Source organism: Chiloscyllium plagiosum, chromosome 3 (genome assembly GCF_004010195.1).
Source record: "Chiloscyllium plagiosum isolate BGI_BamShark_2017 chromosome 3, ASM401019v2, whole genome shotgun sequence".
Classification (NCBI taxonomy): domain Eukaryota; kingdom Metazoa; phylum Chordata; class Chondrichthyes; order Orectolobiformes; family Hemiscylliidae; genus Chiloscyllium; species Chiloscyllium plagiosum.
The window spans coordinates 96,325,288-96,346,690 of NC_057712.1; the positions used below are offsets into that span (position 1 = coordinate 96,325,288).

General features: G+C 40.7%; 1 protein-coding gene across 3 annotated transcripts in view; it reads left to right on the plus strand.

Annotated features, from left to right (window-relative positions):
- The window catches only part of mdn1 (midasin AAA ATPase 1), a 190,443-nt gene extending 175,363 nt beyond the window's left edge, over positions 1–15,080 (plus strand). For 2 of the 3 annotated variants that reach the window (XM_043686689.1, XM_043686697.1), the window contains exons 94-102: positions 1,678–1,838; positions 4,196–4,297; positions 7,586–7,701; positions 9,341–9,515; positions 10,112–10,185; positions 12,421–12,535; positions 13,059–13,122; positions 13,958–14,100; positions 14,475–15,080. In XM_043686689.1, the coding sequence (XP_043542624.1) occupies positions 1,678–1,838; positions 4,196–4,297; positions 7,586–7,701; positions 9,341–9,515; positions 10,112–10,185; positions 12,421–12,535; positions 13,059–13,122; positions 13,958–14,100; positions 14,475–14,660 (1,136 nt within the window). In that variant the 3' untranslated portion in view covers positions 14,661–15,080. The remainder of the gene's footprint in view (positions 1–1,677; positions 1,839–4,195; positions 4,298–7,585; positions 7,702–9,340; positions 9,516–10,111; positions 10,186–12,420; positions 12,536–13,058; positions 13,123–13,957; positions 14,101–14,474) is intronic. The other variant, XM_043686702.1, reaches the window with a different exon arrangement.
- Positions 15,081–21,403: the final 6,323 nt, after the last annotated feature.

Consider the following 21,403-nt stretch of genomic DNA (forward strand, 5'->3'; position numbering starts at 1 on the left):
GGATTGGTTGGTGCGGGTGTCCTGGAGATGTTCTCTGAAGCGCTTTGCGAGTAGGTGTCCTGTCTCCCCTGGGAGCAATGAATATAGTAAATGACATTGGATGTGGAAGGCTCCTTTTGGGGCCCTGGATGGAGGTGAGGGGGGAGGTGTGGGCACAGGTTTTGCAATTCTGTAGTGGCGGGGGAAGGTGCCAGGAGGAGAGGCTCGGTTGTTGGGAGGCGTGGACCTGATGAGGTAGTCACGGAGGGAATGGTCTTTATGGAAAATGGATAGGGGTGGGGAGGGTAATATATCTCTGGTGGTGGGGTCCATTTGTAGGTGGCGGAAATGGTAGAGGATGCTGCGATGTATGCGGAGGTTGGTGGGGTGGAAGGTGAGGACCGGGCCATTCTGTCCTTGTTGCAGTTGGAGGGGTGGTGGTCGAGGGCAGAGGTGCAGGAACTGGATGAGGTGTGCTGGAGGGCATCATCGACCATGTGGGAGGGGAAATTGGATCTCATATAAAGGAGGCCATCTGGCCGTGCCAGCCATCATTACCGCGGTGAGTCCCTGCTGCCCAACAGCCTGCAGCCATGGCTGATCATGCCACCTCCACGACTGCTGGCCCGGCAACAGCTGTCGCACCCGCCTGCCAGACAACCGTCACCGCGACCAATACGCAATCCACTGTTGCTGAGATCAACATAAGGCCTGACCAAGACAACACTCATGCCCCCTCTGTTGCCACCGCCACAGTCACTTCTGCCCCCTCCAACATCACCCACCCGTGACTTCCGCCCCCTTTGTGACCGCTGCCACAGCCACTTCCGCTCCTATGTCATCACCTACACTACACTGTCCGCTACTTGCACCCCTGCAGCTGCCATCATTGCAACCACTTCCGCCCAACCCCCCCTTACCGCACTTCCAACCTTCCAGCTCAGCACCACCCTCATGACCTCTCCCATCTGTCCATCTTCCTTCCCACCTATCCACTCCATCCACCTATTCCACTCTCAGCTACCTTCCACCCTGCTCCCCCCCACAAGAATCCTACCTGGACTTCAGGGGTTAAGTTATGAGGAGAGATTATATGAATTCAGCCTACTTTCTCTAGAATTTAAAAGGTTAAGGGGTGTTCTGATCAAAGTTTTCAAGGTATTAACAGGGGAAAAAAAGGGAAGATAAACTAATTCTACTGGTTAGGGATTCTAGAACTAGGAAGCATGGTCTGGAATTAGGAACAGACTGTTCAGGAGAGTTGTTAAGAAGCACTTTGACACACATGGTGATAGATATTCGGAACTCTTCCACAAATGGCAGTGGATGCTGGATCAGTTGTTAGTTTTGAATCTGAGGCAGATATATTTTTGTTAAGCAAAGGTATTAAGACATATGGACCAAAGGCAAGTATATGGCTTCAAGCCTTGATCTCAGTGGCAAAACAGACTCCAGTGGCTGAAAAACCTACTCTTGTTCCTGTGTTCCATAATAATTTATCTGATGCCTTATTGTTAAGTATGAGTTTGTACACAAATTGGCTGTGGATTTTTTGTTAACATTACAACACTAACCCCTCTTGAGAACTACTTCATTTGCTGTGAATTATTTTCAGCAGTCAAGCACTGTTAAAATCAAAAGTTTTTGAGATTTAGTTTGAACTCCAAGTCAGTAAAAACATATTGGCTGTATTTGCAGGACCTGACAGCAATCTTGAAGGAGAGTTTCAGCTTCCCAAACCTGAAGAGGTTGATGCTGCAACAGATGACTCGGAATCAGAAAGTGAAGAGATTCCTGAAAGGAGCAGCGAATCCACCATTCACACCAAGCATGAACTGCTAACTGAGGACTTTGAGCAAGTATGAAAGTTTCCAGATAAAAGCAGAAAGTGCTGGAGAAACTCAGCAGGTCTAGCAGCATCTGTGGAGAGTGAAACAGAATTAGCATATCAAGTGCAGTATGATTTTGTATCTGAAGGATGGTAGAAAATGATTTTTATGCTATTGAAAAAATAGCCAGGAAAGCAAATATTTTTATCTTTTATGTATTATTTTAAACTTTTATGATTGTATTTTAAGCGTAATTCTGTTTCCCTCTTTGCAGAGGCTGCCAGACTTAGATTCATATGTCATAGAGCGTGGAAACCGAGCCTTCGGCCCAACCAGTCCATGCTGGACAGAATCCCAAACCAAACTAGTCCCACCTGCCTGCTCAGGGTCCCTATTCCTCCAAATCTTTCCTATTCATGTACTTATCCAATTATTTTTTAAATGTTGTAATTGTACCGGCATCCACCACTTCCCCAGGAAGTTCATTCCACATGTGAACCACCCTCTGTGTAAACAAATTTGTCCCTCGTGTCTTTTTTGAATCTCTCTCCACTCACCTTACAAATCTGTCCGTGGCCAAATCCTAAAGCATGTTGCACCGAGACGGACTCTGTTGCAGGTGATGGGGAAATCAACAAGAATGAAAAGCCTATGTGACCACCTCCTCTCAATTGTTCCTGCTGCATATGTAGCTGTATCGATAGCATTGATAAGAATGAGTACTGCTCAGTCATTTGGAAGACAAAATCTCATCTTCAGATTGAGGATTCTCCCCAGTACAGTATGTAGCATTATCAGCATGCTAAATGAAACAGACTTCTAACAGATTCATAAACTCAAAGTTAGGGCATCCATGAAGAGTTGAGAGCCATCAGCAGAATTATACTTAAACACAACCTATATCCTCATTGCCCAGCATATTACCCACTCTACTATTACCAACATGCAGAGAGATCATCTATTGCTCAATGAGGAATGCAGGAGTGCCTGTCAGGAGCAGACAAGACATTCCTAAAAATGAGGTATCCGTCTGCTGGTTAACTTGCATACCAAACAGTGAAAGTAGCATGCGATAGACAGGGCTAAGTGATCCCACAACAAACTGATCCAGACTGAATTCTGCAATCTTACCACAGAGTCACAAATGATAATGGACAATTACACAACTAACAGATTGTTGAGGCTCCACTAATATTCCCAGCCACAGTGGTAGGGATGTCCAGCCCATCACTGTTAGAGTGAAAGCTGATATATTTGCATCTATCCTCAGCCAGAAATGCTGAAGAGATTGGCCTCCCTCAGTGACCCCAGCCTCTGAGATGCCAGTCTTCGGTTAGCCAATGAAGGCAAAAGCTATGGGCCATAACAAAATTCCAGCGAGAGGACTGAACACTTGTACTACAGGATTAGCCATGCCCTTGGCCAAGGTGCCGACCTAGTACAGACACAACATTGAAAACTATCTTGAAATGTGGAAAAATGCCCCAGGGTTGCCCTGTCCACAACAAAGGACAAAACCCAACCCAGTCAAATAGAACCCTATCATGCTACTCATTTGTCAGTACAGCAATGGAAGGGGTCATTGCTGAGTTTGTCCAGCATTTTCTTTTTATTTCAGAATTCCAGCATCCACAACACTTTGCTTTCATTTTTGTGATAGTTTAGCACCTTTCCATTCGGTAAATGTAAAGCTGAACAGGAATGTTTTTGAATTATAGTCATTTGTTGGAGCATGGTTGTGGGTTATACAGCAAACAAGCAGAAAGCACAGGCTGCTACTTTATTGTTATACTGCTGAACAAATGACTTGAAGAAAAAGTATCATGGTAATTTTCTTTTGTACAAGGTATGGAGTGAAGTTTGAAGTGGTAGCTTTCAACCATGAGTTCCTCAACTAAACAGAGCCTTTGGGAAGTTAATGGCATTCCCATTGTGAGGGAAATTAAACTGGTTTCGGGTATTGGACTGGGCATCAACTTCATTGTCACTGGGATAAATATGATCATATTTTATAAGACAGTTCTACACTGCAAACTAGTTAAGGATTCTGAAAGTAGAACAGAACCCCTTATTCTCCTTTACTTACACATTTCTTGTTCAGTCCAAATCAGGATTTAACATTTACACTTTACTGCCAAGGAGAATTCACAGTTGCAATCGAATGCAGGTGACACATTAATCACTGCCAGTATGTTTACCTGGGACCTGAAGACTGGTTTCACCCAAAACGCCAATTTCTCCACCACCTGATGCTGCCTGGCTAGCTGTCGTCTTCCAGTGTCCTGCTGTGTATTTTGGTTTCCAGCATCCGCAGTTATTTTTTGTCTCTGACCAAGTATGTTTGGCTATGTCTTTGTGTTCTACCATCTTCTAGTTAAGTGATACAGTTTGTTTTCCAGAGAGTTGTTCCTGACCCAGCACAACTACGTAAGCAACTGGAAGAACAGCTGGATGCTTGGAGAAATGAGAAGGCTGGAAGTCTAGAAGAGGTAAGAAAATGACCAGAATTAATGAAATGATGCATAAAGGAAGGATGAGATCATTATTTTAAAGATAGAGGGCACGTTAGTCTTTTATTCAGTTTTAAATTCATCATCAGTAAAGTTGCACATGTTGAAAAGATTTAATGTTGTGGACGTGTGGCCCAGATTTAGTTTTGCTTTTAAAGCATGTCAAAGACTGATGGAAAATGAAATCAAATCTCTGCCCCTTTGGTATGTCCAGCTCCAGCTGATGTAATCAGCATTTTAGTAAACTTGTCTGGCCTACTTACTATTGTGTACAAAAGAGCCAAATCTTCTGAGGACTGGCAATCACATTCTGATTGCCACTCTGCTCCTTTTCATCGACACTCCCCTAGATCTCCATGTTTCTGGCCCGACCTTCTGATATGGGCCTCTGGTGAAATGCACAGCATACTTGTTCAGGGACCTTTCTAACACAGCAGTGGATTACTGCCAATGACCAGTCCCGCCTCCCTTTTTACAGTCATGGTTTCTTTATTCTGGAGTTCATAGGACAAGAGGCACTTTGACAAGATAAGGAGAGATTTTTATGTGTGCAAGGTCAGTGGGTGAGGGTGAAGTTTGGGTAGGGATCGTTGTGTTTGGTCGCCTGGAGTTGACTGGTAAGTCGGGGGTGTCAACTGTATAGTTACTCCAGGAGTTGGAGCATATTTAATCCCCCTCACTATTCCTGGATAACTGAACAGGTAAGTTGGAACTCTGCAAAGTCTGTAATTCAAAGTTAAAGTTGTAGGCTTTCTCCGAGGGTTCTGTACGCAAGGTAATCATTCACTGGGTACATAAACTTCCTGATCAATTAGGAGGTATGTGTGCATTGAGAATTCCTCGTGATCCTGTCCTGCATCTTTCGGGGTATGCTGCTGTCGTACAATCTTCTAATGTATTTTGATCAATTATATCTGAATAAGTTAATCCATCCAAGAAAGATTTCAAGAAATGTAGAAATATTGAGCGCTGTATGTTGCTGTAACTCAAGATCAGTGAAAGCTGAAGGGTAATATAACTGCATTAAATCTAATCAACACCCCAACCATCGACAATTAGGTCCTAGAAGTGAGCACCTCTTTACCAAGTTAGCTGCTTACAGAAACAATTTTTAGAGTAGATGCTTAAACTAGCTTGGGCACAGGTAAATAATGTATGTTCTCAGGACATAGAACAGGAAAAGGCCCTTTGGCCCTGTGCTGACTTTAATGCCAATCTAAACTAATACCATCTGCCTGCATGTGATCTGTATCGCTGTGCTACCTGCCTGTTCACATGTCTGTCTAAATGCCTCTAAAACATGGCTATTATAATCTGCTTCTACCACCACCCCAGCAGCATGTTCCAGGCACTTTCCACTCTCTGCATTTTTTATTTAAATTGCCTCTCACAAATCCTTTAAAGCTTCCCTCTCTCACTTTAAAACAATGCCCCCTAGAATTTTATATTTTCACCCTGGGAAAAACACTCCCAACTGTCCACCCTTTTTCCACGCTGCTCAAAATGTTATGTAATTCTGTTATGTTGCCCCTCAGACTCCATTGCTCTAGCAAAAACAATCTGAATTTGTCTGAACTCTCCTTATAGCTAATGCATTCCAATCCAGGCAACATCCTAGTAAACCTCTTTTGTTCCATCTCCAAAGCCTCCACGTCCTTACTGTAGTCTGACTTGATATTTTCCACTGATTCTTGTTGGATAGCTTCAAAGAGCACAGGACCCAATCACTGTGATTCTCACTGACATTGCGATGATCCCAGCTGATGTAACGAGTCGACAAATCAGATCTCAGCAGAGTTGATCGATGTTTTGTTTTTATTTACCTTGGAATCTTCACTGAACCACAAGCACGCACTGCTGCAGATTTGGTCTTAGCAATACAACTGAAGTTTATTATGCAAAACAAATGTAGATTAAAAGAGAATAAAGCATAATTAGAAAGATATAAACTCGTGCTTTTCTATGTTTACTTTGTCTGTTAGTGAAACACTCCCAAAGCCAAGAAATTCTCGTTACCACTTAGATTAGATTGCCGACAGTATGGAAGCAGGCCCTTCGGCCCAACAAGTCCACACCGACTCTCTGGGGAGGAACCTACCCAGACCCATTCCCTATCCTATATTAGCCCGTGACTAATACACCTCACACTACGGGCAATTTAGCATGGTCCATTCACCTGACCTGCACATCTTTTGGATTGTGGGTGGAAACCGGAGCACCCGGAGGAAACCCATGCAGACATGGGGAGAATGTGCAGACAGAGGCGGGAATCGAACCTGGGTCCCAGGCACTGAGGCAGCAGTGCTAACCACTGAGCCACCATGCTGCCCAAAAGAAAGACTTCAGAAAATTTGTAGTCTGTAATCATTAAAACCCAACATTCACATGCCATTGGTTCAAATCCACTCTAAAATACTTGATATTAAAATATATGTATGAACCACATAATTTGCGACATAATAAGCACACCTAATTGATTGGGTAGATTGGTAAGTTGGCTACTCAGAGGGACTGCTGAGAAGTTGCTGGTCATGTGGTGCTGTACTAAAGTGAAAGGAAGGGCACTTAAGGAAGAGGGCAGGGAGAGAGATCTGAATGGTACTGTTCAAAATAAATTAGTTCAACAAAACTTTTCACTTGGTTTTCTCTTTGAAAAGATTTTTCATTCGCTGTGCTACAATATGCGCAGATTCCTTCAGTGACAGTTCAACCTAGGAATTCAAAATTAGAAGGCATAAAATCTTTTGAGTTCTTACAATTTCTTTAAAAAAATCACTTTCAGTAGTCTGTGGTGCTGTAGTATACCATGGGTAGCAGAAGCGAAATTGACTTCTACAGTTTGCATCTTCTAGATCTAAATATTGATTGTGGGATGCCTGGGACAGATGCTCTGATTTTCAAACATGTGAATTAGGAACTGAAATGGGCCATTTGGCCCCTCTAGTCTGTTCCTGTCATTCATTTAGATTACAACCTCAGTTCCATAGTCCTCTGAGAAAAAAAAACCTTCTCATTTCAGTCTTGAATAGGAGTCCCCTCATTTTTAAAACATCATCTAGTCCTGCAATGTCAGGTTCTAACAGTAAAAGTTGGAATGTCATGGAAGACTGAGCTATTATTCCTTGGGACACTTCTATACCTGCAATCGCACATAAGCCCAATTCTGTCGAACTGATAACCTGCAAATATTGGGAACATAATTGTTGAACTGTTCTTTTTCCACTACATTTGATTTTTTTTTTTCTTCTTTATTTTTGTTATTATCAGGAGAAAGCTGCTGCTGAGATGTGGCAGCAGTACCAGGCATTGACAGCTCCCCTTTCACAGCAACTGTGTGAACAGCTTCGGCTTGTATTAGAACCCACCCAGGCTGCAAAACTCAGGTCAGTGTACTCATCCCTCTCTTTCCCGTTAATATGGAAATTGTAAGGGTTTTTCTTTAGTCAGAGGGTAATAATGGAATCAATATAACAGATGATGAGCAGTTTAACATTGCAGATGATTGAATTAGAATCCATTCCGTTCTAAAATTGTAATTAGCTTTTTCTCCTTTTGATCTTTTGTGGACCACAGATTTGAGTTTCTCCAACAACAATGCAAGTATGGAATAGACACTGATAACAATTGGATAGTTTGTTTAATTTTTACAGGAAAATGCTTTATTTCTCAAATTTAAAGCATTCAATATGTAACTTTAAAAGATTCTTATTCTTGCTTTCTCTCGTGGATATAGTGCACTATGATTTGGATAAATCTCTAGAATGGAGCTTACACTGTATCTATTAAATAGATACAGCATTTCATTTTTAAAGAAGCTAGTGTTTTGTGCACAGCATTCATGCCTTCCACCAGTTTATTCACCTGAAATGATATTACTCAGTTTAATTTGTCTTTTATTACCATTACATTCTTACCCATCTGGACCAGGATTGAAGTTTGCTATTACCTCTTAATGTGAATTCATTCAGTTTCTCAAGGTGGCCACTGACTCCTATGTCTTATTAACGCAAGTGTTTTGTCTGACCAGTTGGTCCAAAGTCTGTTGTAATGACAACAAAAAGTGTCATTTTTGCCATATTTTCCTGTGAAATCAATAGCAACTTCTGCCATCTTCAGATGTATAATATGAAGGTGAAATTTAGAATTTACTGTCAGTGATGACAGCAATCTTTAAAAGTCACTGAAAAAGTGACTGATTAAATTCCAATTTGTGCTGTAAAGGTGCTATGTAAAATTCTCTAAGAGTTATTCTTCACTACAAAAAATAGTAACTGGGGTTTTAATGGCATAATAAGGCATATCTACTTCTGAATAACTTTGCAGAAACTGGAGAACTACCTTTATTTTTTAAATGTTAAATTGGGTTATAATTTTTGATATTTCAGCTTGGAATAGCCCCACAGAGGCTGGTATCTGTCATGAAATCACCCTTTATTTACACATGGAGAGTCCTTTATACTGATCCAGTTCCAGCTCTGACAATCCTGTTCTTAGTTGTCAGACAGGGCTCCCTAATTGGGAATGTTAATCTGGTCCAATCTGGGAACATACATTATATGAGGTCCACCTGGCTGATTTCATTACAATCACTGCACAGTTTCTAATATATACTCCAATTTTATCTTGCTCTCTAAAATTTATAGGAAGTAAATCATAATTTGGTTTGTTTTCCTGGTTCACTGTCTAAGAGAGTTCTTCAATGTAATATGCTGCTTACTTTGTTTTATGACAGTACTATTGCTGGACATCTGCTGAGTCCCTCGACTCGGCACTAGGTTTAAATTAATGCCAGAATAGATGAAAATCACACCATAGAAATCGCCAATTATTTGTATGTATAGTGGATCATGGATAGCTGGATATGTGACATTTGTCGAACAATAGTCATATAAAACAGTTCCTTTTATTTTAGAGAAACCTGTCAGTACTACTTTAATTTCTTTATTGTCTATTAAAAGCTTTCTAAAAAAACAAATGAATGACGTAGTTATTTCTCTTGCCTATTCCCAAATATTTGTACAGAGGTGATTATCGAACTGGAAAGCGTTTAAACATGCGAAAGGTTATTCCCTATATTGCCAGCCAGTTCCGTAAGGATAAAATCTGGCTTCGTAGAACAAAACCAAGCAAGCGGCAGTACCAGATTTGTCTGGCTATCGATGATTCTTCTAGTATGGTTGACAATCATTCCAAACAGGTATGTTGTTAGAAAGTTAGACTTGAAGTTGCAGAATTGAAGTAATCAGACATTTGTGTTAAGAGAATTTGGTGACCTGAGACCTATACTGGCACACATTCTTTCAAATTCCATTTCTACTCATACACTTGCCTGTAAATGTATACATGCAATCTATCACATAGAATACCATGTTCCTTAATTTGAAACTGTCTCCACACATTTAAATATTTCTGCAGTAAAGCAGTTGCTTTGGATGGTCTGTCTAAAGAAAAAATAAATATTTACAGAAGATCGACAGTCTGTCCTCCTGATAGCTGGGTTAGTAACCAGTGTGATATTAAAGCAAAGCAGCCAGGAATATGTCAAGATATGCTATTTGATTTGTGTTGTATTAGCTCATCTGCTCACCTGTACACACAAACACAATGGATTCTCTCCAAGTTAAGTTTGTTTCCTTGCTTGTGGAGTGTAACCCAAGACGGACAATTAGATTCACCTTTTCATAAAATACTTCTTTCTCTTGGTTTTATTTTGCAGTTTTGAAGTGCCAAGTTAATCCAGCCAACTCCTTGACTATCCTAACGCGCTTTGTGTTTTGTTTTTCTTTACTGTAGCTAGCCTTCGAATCGTTGGCTGTGATTGGAAATGCACTCTCACTTCTAGAGGTTGGGCAGGTTGCTGTGTGCAGGTAAGCATGAATGAATGTCTAGAATGTTTTTTACGTAAGGTGACTTCTTAGAATAGCAATGCTTATCCTCTCTATATTAATTTGCAGCATTTTAATGTTATAAATTATTTGTAATATTTTGTAATAATACTTTGTTTTTCCTCAAAAACCAAGTATTGATGCTTTACATTAAGTCTGTGACAGATGATAATGAGAGAACTATGTTTTTTGTATGGTCTAGGACCATAGAACATGATTTTAAGAGTTGGCTTCTGTCTTGCATGTTTAGCCACAAGAGAGAACCTGAGTCCAAACTATGGTCAAAATAGTTAATTTTTTGAAGTGGCAATCTGGTTCAAGTTTTTGTTCAAATTGCTTTGCATTAAACAAAAATAGTTTGTGAACCAACTCAATTGGGTTGCACTTTGGAATTTTTATTGCTGTATTCAAGCATTAAGAAGTAATTTGAAATAACTCCAAGGAGACATCAAATCACCCTTTATTTATATGTACAATACATAAGCTCTGACCAGCCAGCTCCGAGCCAGTCCCCAGGATGAAGAGACTCTGAATCTCCTGTTTATTTTTGTCAACAAGGGCTCTTTGGCCCAGGTTAACATATCTATCATGGATCTGATAGTCAATGATATCCATCAGGACCTGCTGCCAATCACTACATATTTGTTCATGTGACTATCTTTAGTGACAACTGAAAATGATTTATCACTTAAAGTAATCATTTTAGCTTAACATGTAGCTCATTATCTTTTGAGGACCCTGTAATCTGATTTTAAATAGCTCAAGATGATCTTAAATTATCAGTACAGACTTCATTTCATTGGTATTCAGTAGTCAGTTTCTTAACATATGCTTTGGAAAGATGCCTATTAGTGCTTTTTCAAAAAAGAATGCATTTAAGAGTCTCTTCAAAGTCACTCCACACACAATTAATGCAAACCTGTATGATGATCTGGCAAATGAAGTGCAATGGAGAAAAATGTGAAATCATCCATATTGGCAGAATGAATAAAGAAGAAGCATATTATCTAAATAGTAAAATGATGCAACAAGATCTGCATGTCTTAGTGCATGAATCACAGCTGGTTAGTATGCAGGTACAGCAAGTAATCAGGAAAACTAATAAAACATTTTTTATTGTGAGGGGAATTGAATGCAAGAGTAGGGAGGTTATGCATCAGTTATGAGGGGCACTGGTGAGACCGCATCTGAAGTACTGTGTGCAGTGCTGGTGACCATATTTATGGAAAGATTTAATACAATGGAAAAAATTCAGAGACAGTTTATTAGATTAATCCTTAAACTGAGCAGATTGCCTTCTGTGGAAAGACTAAACAACCCAAGCCAACATCTTCTGGGGTTTAGAAGAGTCAGAGGTGACTGACTTGAAACACATAAGATCCTGAGGTAACTTGACCAGGTGGCTCTTGAAAGCATGGTTCCTCTTTCAGGAGAATCTAAAACTAGGGGTCATAGTTTAAAAATAAAGAGTCACCCCCAGTTAAAATAGATGAAGAAACCTTTTTTTTACTGAGCGTTGAGTCTTCAGAATTTCCTTCCTGAAAGGGCAGTGGACACAGAATCTTTAAATATTTTTAAGCCATGGGTCGATAGATTCTTGATTACTAAGGGGGTGAAAGATTATCAGGAATATGCAGCAGTGTAGAGTTGATGTTAAAAACAAATCGGCCATAATCTTATTGAATGGCAGAGCAGGCTCTATGGACTGAGTGGCCTATTGTTGTCACTGGTTCGTATCTTTTGATTATGTGGGTCGGGCTGGTTTCCCAGTATAATATCTTTTAACACAGCACTTGACTTGTACTTGAAATTCCCCAGTATTTTGCAAATATTTTGCCAACTTCAAATAAATTGCATGCAAAATAATAGCACAGTCTAGTGGAAATTCAAAACCAAAGTTCAACATTTGTATGTTGCATATGCAAGTATAAAAGTTACAGATTTCTGGTAATCTACCATCACCATGAAAAATTTATCCTGTTTCATGTCTTATGATTTTCATGTTTTTTTCTGATCTTGATTTTTTTTAATCTCGTGTGTTTTTTTAAAACATGCTTGCTATTTCTTGGAAGACTTCAATGCTGTTATATGACCCATTCTGGTACTATCTTATTTGCTGTCTCACCAAAGCTGCATACGTGGTTATCGATTTACTTGCCTGTGCACATTGCCCTTGTTAACATTCTTGTTAACTTCCATCCTCTTGTCATTTGTCAGCTTTGGAGAGAATGTCCAGTTGCTGCATCCATTCCATGAGCAATTCAATGATCAGTCAGGAGCAAGGATACTGAGGAGCTGTCAGTTCCAACAAAAGAAAACTAAGATAGCTCAGGTTGGTGCTGATACTAACAGTAATTGTTGAGAAGAAGAATGTGTGCCAAGCAAAAGTGTATGTTTGTGTAAAGTTTTTTTTACATCGAGGATGTAGCACAGTCTAATTTGTGTTAGACAGTAATAAGATCTTATTTTGCCTCTTCAACACTAGGACCGTTTTATAGTTCCTCTCTTTCGCAGCTAAAGTCACAGACTTTGTTGAGTGAGCAATTAGACCATTTTGTAACAATATTAATTTGTTAATATTATTATAAATTAATTAGTTTCAGAATCTTAAACCATTGTGTAAATAATGAAGATATCTTGGATAACCTTGTTTTTAAAATCAAACAACATTGTTAATTAGTGTCGTTATAAGAATTGTCAGACAAAACTTTCTTTGAGAAAGTAAATACATTGAATAAGAACTGAGCTCAAAACAGAAAATTTCATCCCTTGGATCATTTCTGCTTGCATGTTTGCATCATATTTTGTGAAAGATAAAGTAATGCTGCTAATTCTAATTTACAACTTTGTTGCAGTTTCTGGAATCTGCTGCCAATATGTTTATTGCAGCACAGGACCAGTCCCAGTTGGGAAAACCAGGTCAGAGCTTTAACATATTAATGCATTGCTTACTGTCCACATTCAATAAACCTTCTACACTTTTGCGCCACAATCCTATATTGTTAGGTAAGCAAAAGACAGTTGCCAACTTGCATTGAAAATATCAAACAAGCAATGATAGTGCTTCAGGCTGCACTAAGTCTCACTAAGACATTTAGGCACTTCTGAAAGATGCACTAAGAAATTATACCAAAGTTTTGTGCACCTTGTGTAGGTGAAAATATTGAAGGCTAATAGGTTCAGTACTCTGTTCTGATTCAAATTAATTGTGCCGGTGTTGCTGTGCTCTTGAACAAAGAGTTAAAGGTAAAAGTTAAGTTCTATTGTGAAGCTTCAATTTGTAATTTTTATGCATCCTGGCTGGCCACTACTTTAAAGAACATGAAAATCCAAATCCCCTGAGAGAATGTTAGCACAGAACAAATTGAGCATTGATGTCCACTTCCTGATCATCCTCAACTGAAATTGAATGAATGCAGAATCCTGTCGTCGAGGAATTAGTCATACTAACATTGTTGAATCTCCCAGTGGGATATGAAAATTGAGAATGGCAGTAAGCTATAACACCAGTATTCAGGAAGTGCCCTGTATGGTTTTAGTGGCACGTGAGGGAAAACCGTTTTTTAATTGGGATTCTGGCAGTGGTATGTTGAGATGACAGAAGAGTTTGAATGGATAGTGAAGCAAAAAGGCATTTTAAGAAATAGTTTAAACTGGTACAATTTCAAAAAGAAGCTTTGATTAGCTTTTTACATATAAACTAAACTAGTGAAATAAATTCCACAATCGTGGAAAAATACTTTTTTTTTGGCAGAAATAGCACAGTTACTGTTGATCGTGTCTGATGGACGAGGTCTGTTCTTGGAAGGGAAAGAGCGAGTTACAACAGCTGTTGAGACTGCTCGACACAGCAATATTTTTGTCATCTTTGTTGTGCTGGACAATCCTAACTCAAAGGTAAGAGCTATGCAATTACTAGCAATAAACTTGAATAGTTCCCATTGAAAACTGGGTGAGTGAACTAATTCATGCTCTAGTTTATAACTCTGGCAAGTGAATGACTTTTTACACTGAGATCGGGCAAGCAGAGATAATGTCACATGCTTTGGATCATATTGAAGTTATACTATTGAATGATGAAAGTTATCCTATTTTTGGTTGTATATTGATGAGACAAAGGTTATGTACATTAAATTAGCAAATCTTTTCCCCTCATTACCTTGCCATTATCAAACCAGTCAGGTAGAAGTTAATGTTTAACATTAGCTGAAACATGGTGTGGAAGCAAATCTTCTACAGTCTTATAACTTTTGTTTTTGGTTACATTCCAGGATTCTATTCTGGACATTAAAGTGCCTATATTCAAAGACCAAGGTGAAAGTCCAGAAATTAGATCATATATGGAAGAATTCCCATTCCCGTTCTATATAATTCTAAGAAATGTGAATGCTCTCCCAGAGACACTCAGTGATGCCCTTAGACAGTGGTTTGAACTAGTGACGGCAGCTGATCATTAACACAATGGAATGCAGAGTTGACATGTTCCATATTGTTCATTATTATTGCAAATCATTTAATGCACATACTGTAATATTTAATGTACTATTGCAGATTAGCAGCAAAGAGAAACCTTTGTTCTGTGACTGAAAATGTGATGTTAAAATTGAGCTTTTTAATGTGAAAAGCTCTGTTCACATGAGAACTGTACCACTGTGTTCATAGTGGTTTGTGCCAAAGGCACAGTTTAATATACGAAATGTGAGAACCTGTCTGAGGTTTGAGTGTCAGATGTTGTTTGGTAATGTGGATATTTGTTTCAAATGTGACCTTTAAATGAAACCGTTAGTGTGCTACTTGGAAATAGAGTGCAATCCCGAGTATGAAGCTTTGTATCTTTTTTGTATGTCAATAAATCAGTTACTAAATACTTGCTGCTATCTGCTTCTTGAAAAGTTATTGGTTCTTTCGGTGACACATGTTACATTTTAATGTTGGGAATTTCCTTTGAATGAAAACTTGTTCTGGAATGAAAACTTTCAAATGAATTATAAAGAAAGGCTGGATAAATTGGGACTTTTTTCACTGGAGCATAAGAGTTGAGAGGCAACCTGATAGAAGTTTATAAAGTAATGAGGGGTTTAGATAGAGTTAATGGTGGAAACAGGCCCTTCAGCCCAAGTCTACACCGACCCTCTGAAGAGTATGCCACCAAGCCATTCCTCTACATTTACCCCTGACTAATGCACCTAATCTACACATCCCTGAACACTATGGGCAATTTAGCCTGGTCAGTTCACCTATCCTGCATATCTCTGGATTGTGGGAGGCAACCGAAGCAACCAGAGGAAACCCACGCAGACACCGGGAGACTGTGCAAACTCCACACACACATTCGCCCAAGGCTGGAATTGAACCTGGATCCCTAGTGCTGTGAGGCAGCAGTGCTAACCGTTAAGCCACCTTACTGCCTGTAGTTGTCTTTTCACTACGATGGGGGATTTCAAGACTACGGGGCGCATTTTTAAGGTGAGAGGAGAGTGATTTAAAATAGGTGAGGGGAGAGATTTTTTTACAGAGAGGGTGGTTTGTATGTGGAATGAACTTCCTAAGGAAGTAATGGATATGGGTACAATGTTTAAAAGACATTTGGATAAGTAAATGAATAGGAAAGGTTTGGAGGGATATGGGCCAGGAGCAGGCATGGACTGAAGGATCTGTTTCCATGCTGTATGACTCTGATATTATTTAAAATATTTCAATTTTTGATCTCAAATCAGTGTGGTTGTGGGCCGAGGACACACTTTTTTTTCCTAGGCAATGATGGAAACCATTTTATTCCATTGGCTGTGGGAGGAAAACAAAATCTACACTGAGGTGTCTTGATTTATTTTCCAGTAAGCCTTGGTTACATTTTCTAGATCAGTGGTGCTGGAAGAGCACAGAAATTCAGGCAGCATCCGAGGACAGGCAAAATCGACGTTTCGGGCAAAAGCCCTTCATCAGGAATAAAGGCAGAGAGCCTGAAGCGTGGAGAGATAAGCTAGAGGAGGGTGGGGGTGGGGATAGAGTAGCATAGAGTACAATAGGTCAGTGGGGGAGGAGATGAAGGTGATAGGTCCAGTTCGGCCAAACAAATGAGAGTGTCGGTGGAGAGGTACTGTTGGGAACGTCTGGAGAGGAAAAAACGGAGGGCTTGGAGGCCCTCCCTGGCCTTGGTTACATTTGCCAATGCCTAAAACACACAGATCTTACCCTCCTTGTTTTAGTACACATTCTCTGCACTCTGAGGCCTTGGCATCCTTCCCAAAGACTGGCATCCAGAGTTGAGCAGGAATGCTTCAGTTAAGGATGAATTACTGATTTCATTAAGGTGCAGTAAAACATCCTTACTGGCTTTTATCCTGGGTAGATTAACAGAATTTAAAAGGAAGCAAATTCTCAGAACCTTGGTGCCAGTATCAGTATTAAGCGAACAAATAACCAATACAGACTTGGCCTCTTGTCAAGCAAACTTTATTGATAAATTTCTTTAGCTTTGTCAACAGATTGTACGTTGAATATGCCAGGATTGGGAACAAATTTTATAGTAAGTTGTTGATGCTACTATTAATGGCAATTTCATTCTGGGGGCAACACAGATACAATTTTGAAGTACACCTAACATTCAAAATCACTATAGACAAAGGAGAGAACCACAAATCAGAACTGATTGGGAAACTTATACTGAGCAACTCTCATCTCTCAAGACCGATGCAACGAGTTCCTTTTTTTTCAGTCTTGTGTTGTACTTTTGCTATCTGAACCAATTCTGAATCCCCTACCCCAGGGAAAAGACTTGTGTCGACTTATCCTATCCATGCCCCTCATGATTTTATAAACCTCTATAAGGTCATCCCTCAGATTCAGACACTCCAGGGAAAACAGCACCAGACTATTCAACCTCTCCCTATAGTTCAAATCCTCCACCCCTGGCAACATCCTTGTAAATATTTTCTGAACCCTTTCAAGTTTCATAACATCTTTCTGATAGGAAGGAGACCAGAATTGCACACAATATTCCGACAGTGGCCTAACCAATGTCCTGTGCAGCTGCAACATGACTTCCCAACTCCTGTACTCAATACTCTGACCAATGAAGGAAAGCATACCAAACGCCTTCTTCACTATCCTATCTACCTGCGACTCCACTTTCAAGGAGCTATGAACCTACACTCCAAGGTCTCTTTGTTCAGCAATGCTTTCAAGGACCTTACCATTAAGAGTATAAGTCCTGCTAAGATTTGCTTTCCTAAAACACAGCACCTCCCATTTATCTAAATTATACTCCAGGAGGGATGCAGCTGTTGAAGCCACATAGTTTTAAACCAAGGTTCGATTCCAGCTTAGGGTGACTGCGTGGTATTTGCACATTGTCCTCATGTCTGTGTGCGTTTCCTCAGGATAGTCCTCCCACAGTCTAAAGGTGTGCAGATTAAAAGAATTGGCCATGCTAAATTGCCCATAGTATTCTGGGATGTATAGATTAGGTGCACTAGTCAGGGGAAATGGAGAGTAATAGGGTAGGGGAACGGGTCTAGGTGGGTTACTCTTCGGAGGTTCAGTGTGGATTTGTTTGGGCCAAATGGCCTGTTTCCACACTGTAGGGATTCTATGATTACCAAATGAAACACAAAGAGAACCGAATACAGAATAACTTAACCTATCCGAAAACCCAATACACTATCCCCACTTAATGCTGTTCCCAATACTTGCAACAATCCCCATAAACACCCCTTGGTACAAAAGACAAAATCAAATATGGGATCTTGCAGGAGAGAGAGAGATGGCAGCATGGAACACCCTCTTCCATGTAACTGTTTCTTCGACTAGTAAATTGTCTGACTGTTTTCACTGAATAGTCAGACTGCCAAAACCAAACCAAACCAGAGAAAAGCTGAGCTGAGAGACCTGGTCATTCCCCTTTCATTGTACAAGTGTTTTTCTTAAAACACTGAAAACTTTTTTCCTAAGGCAGTATCTGTTTACTATAATCAAATTGGCCCTAAAAACCTTCAACCCCTGACTTTTTGGAACCTGTGTTATTACGACCACCTGATTTTTAAAAAAAACTAAGGACAACACAGCCTTGTTAAAGAAGTAGGATCATCACACACACCATGTATAAGGTGATGGTTCTGAATGGGTTAATGTTGGAGGTTGCATTAAGTTCCACACAATCTAACGTCACACTGGTTTTGGTGATTGATTACAAGGTAGAATATCTGCAGCTCTTGTGGACAGCAAACCTTTATTCACAGACATTTTTACCAAAGCTTAAAAACCAAGCATAACTGCAATAAACTATATCTTCTTAGAACTTAGAATCTCTACAGTGTAGAAACAGGCCCTTTTGCCTAACAAATCCACATTGACCCTCTGAAGAATAACCCACCCCCAGACCCATTCCCCTATCCTATATTTACCCCTGACTAATGCACCTACCCTACACATTTCTGGACACTGTGGGCAATTTAGCGTAGCCAATTCATCTAACCTGCACATCTTTGGATTGTGGGAGGAAACCCACGCAGACACAGGGAGAACATGCAAACTCCACACAGTCGCCTGAGGTTGGAATAAAACCTGAGACCCTGGCACTGAGAGGCAGCAGTGCTAACCACTGCACCATAACAACCTCTCCATGTATAACTCCATAGTAATTGAACTGTTACCAATGTAAACCAAATAGACCCTTACACCTAATCAAGAGGAATCATAGCAGCATCCTTCTACCCAAAATATATCCTATAAACAGTAGCAAGCTTCAGAATTAGACTTTGGAAAGTTGAAGCACATGGCCAGAGACCAGTCTTGGGGCAGCACAAACATTGTTATCACTAAAATGACAAAACACGCCTAAACCCGTGAACACTCAGTCCGTCAAGCAAACCAGCCTTCCATCCATTAATTCCATCTATATTTCCCACTGTCTCGGGAAAGCAACCAACATAATCAAAAACCCCTCCCACTCCAGTTCATCTCTCTTCCACCCTCTTCTGTTAGGGAGAAGGCATAAAAGTTTGAGTGCACTTACAGACTCAAGAACAAAGTTAAAAATCACACAACACCAGGTTATAGTCCAACAGGTTTAATTGGAAGCACACTAGCTTTCGGAGCATCGCTCCTTCATCAGGTGGTAGTGGAGGGCTTAATCCTAACACACAGAATTTATAGCAAAAGTTTACAGTGGGATTTAACTGAAATTATACATTGAGAAACTGTCTGTTAAGTCTTTCATCTGTTAGAATACAGTGATAGTTTCACTTCTTTCATGTGTAAATCACAACCTTATTTTAAAAAGTTGCATTCTTGGGTTAGCTGTTAACAATGGTGATAGCTAGACAATATGTTGAAGGTGTTAGCCCCCTGTGTTCTCTGTCTATGCCATGATATTTAGATTGATTCTAATCTAAAAAGTGAGATAATGGAGTTCTACATGAATACATGCAGTTTTTGAGCAAAGTACAATGTAACCCTGCAAGTACAAATTCACCCCACAAAATATATGTGTGCATGTTGGTCTTTGTCTGTCTGTGTGTGTGTCTGTCTGTCTGGGTTGGTGGTTGTGAGTGTGAGAAAGTGTATGTGTGTGTGTAGTGAGTGCAGAGTGTCTTAAGTCTGTGAGGGAGTGTGTGTGTCTGTAAGGGGGTGTGTGGGTGTCTGTGTATGTGTGTGTCCGGATACGCTTTGCACTCACTACACATATATTCTCACACTCACAACCCCCAACCCAGACAGACACACACAGACAAAGACCCACATGCACAGATATATTTTGTGGGGTGAATTTGTACTTGCAGAGTTACATTGTACTTTGCTCAAAAACTGCATGCACTCATGTAGAACTCCGTTATCTCACTTTTTAGATTAGAATCAATCTAAAAATAATGGCATAGATAGAGAACACGGGGGCCAACACCTTCAACATATTGTCTAGCTATCACCATTGTTAACAGCTAACCCGAGAATGCAACTTTTTTAAAAAAAGGTTTTGTGATTTACACATGAAAGTGAAACTGTCACGGTATTCAACAGATGAAAGGCTTAACAATCAATTTTCCAATGTATAATTTCAGTTACATCACACTGCAAATTTTTGCTATAAATTCTGTTAGGATTGAGCCCTCCACTACCACCTGATGAAGAGCGACGCTCCGAAAGCTAGTGTGCTTCCAATTAAACCTGTTGGACTATAACCTGGTGTTGTGTGATTTTTAACTTTGTACACCCCAGTCCAACACCGGCATCTCCAAATCAAGACTCAAGAACAGCTGCCCCCTGGCTGTTATCAGACTTTTGAATGTACTTCTCAAATGTTAATGTGTTGCTGGAAAAGCGCAGCAGGTCAGGCAGCATCCAGGGAACAGGAGAATCGACGTTTCGGGCATAAGCCCTTCTTCAGGAATGAGGAAAGTTTGTCCAGCAGGCTAAGATAAAAGGTAGGGAGGAGGGACTTGGGGGAGGGGTGTCGGAAATGTGATAGGTGGAAAGAGGTCAAGGTGAGGGTGATAGGTCAGACTGGGGTGAGGGCGGAGAGGTCAGGAAGAAGATTGCAGGTTAGGAAGGCGGTGCTGAATTCGATGGATTTGACTGAGACAAGGTGGGGGGAGGGGAAATGAGGAAACTGGTGAAACCCGCGTTCCTGCCTTGTGGTTGGAGGGTTCCTAGGCAGAAGATGAGGCGCTCTTCCTCCAACCATCGTGTTGTTGTGGTCTGGCGATGGAGGAGTCCAAAGACCTACATATCCTTGGTGGAGTGGGAGGGGGAATTGAAATGTTGAGCCACAGGGTGGTTGGCTTGGTTGGTCCGGGTGTCCCAGAGGTGTTCTCTGAAACACTCCGCAAGTAGGTGGCCTGCCTCCCCAATATAGAGGAGGCCACATCGGGTGCAAAGGATGCAATAGATGATATGTGTGGAGGTACAGGTGAATCTGTGGCGGATATGGAAGTTTCCTTTGGAGCCTTGGAGGGAGGTGAGGGGGGAGGTGTGGGCGCAAGTCTTGCACCTCCGGCGGTGGCAGGGGAAGGTGCCGGGAGTGGAGGTTGGGTGGGTGGGGGGTGTGGATCTGACGAGGGAGTCACGGAGGGAGTGGTCTTTACGGAATGCTGATAGGGGAGGGGAGGGAAATATATCCTTGGTAGTGGGGTCCGTTTGGAGGTAGCGGAAATGACGGCGGATGATGCGCTGTACATGGAGATTGGTGGGGGGGTAGGTGAGGACC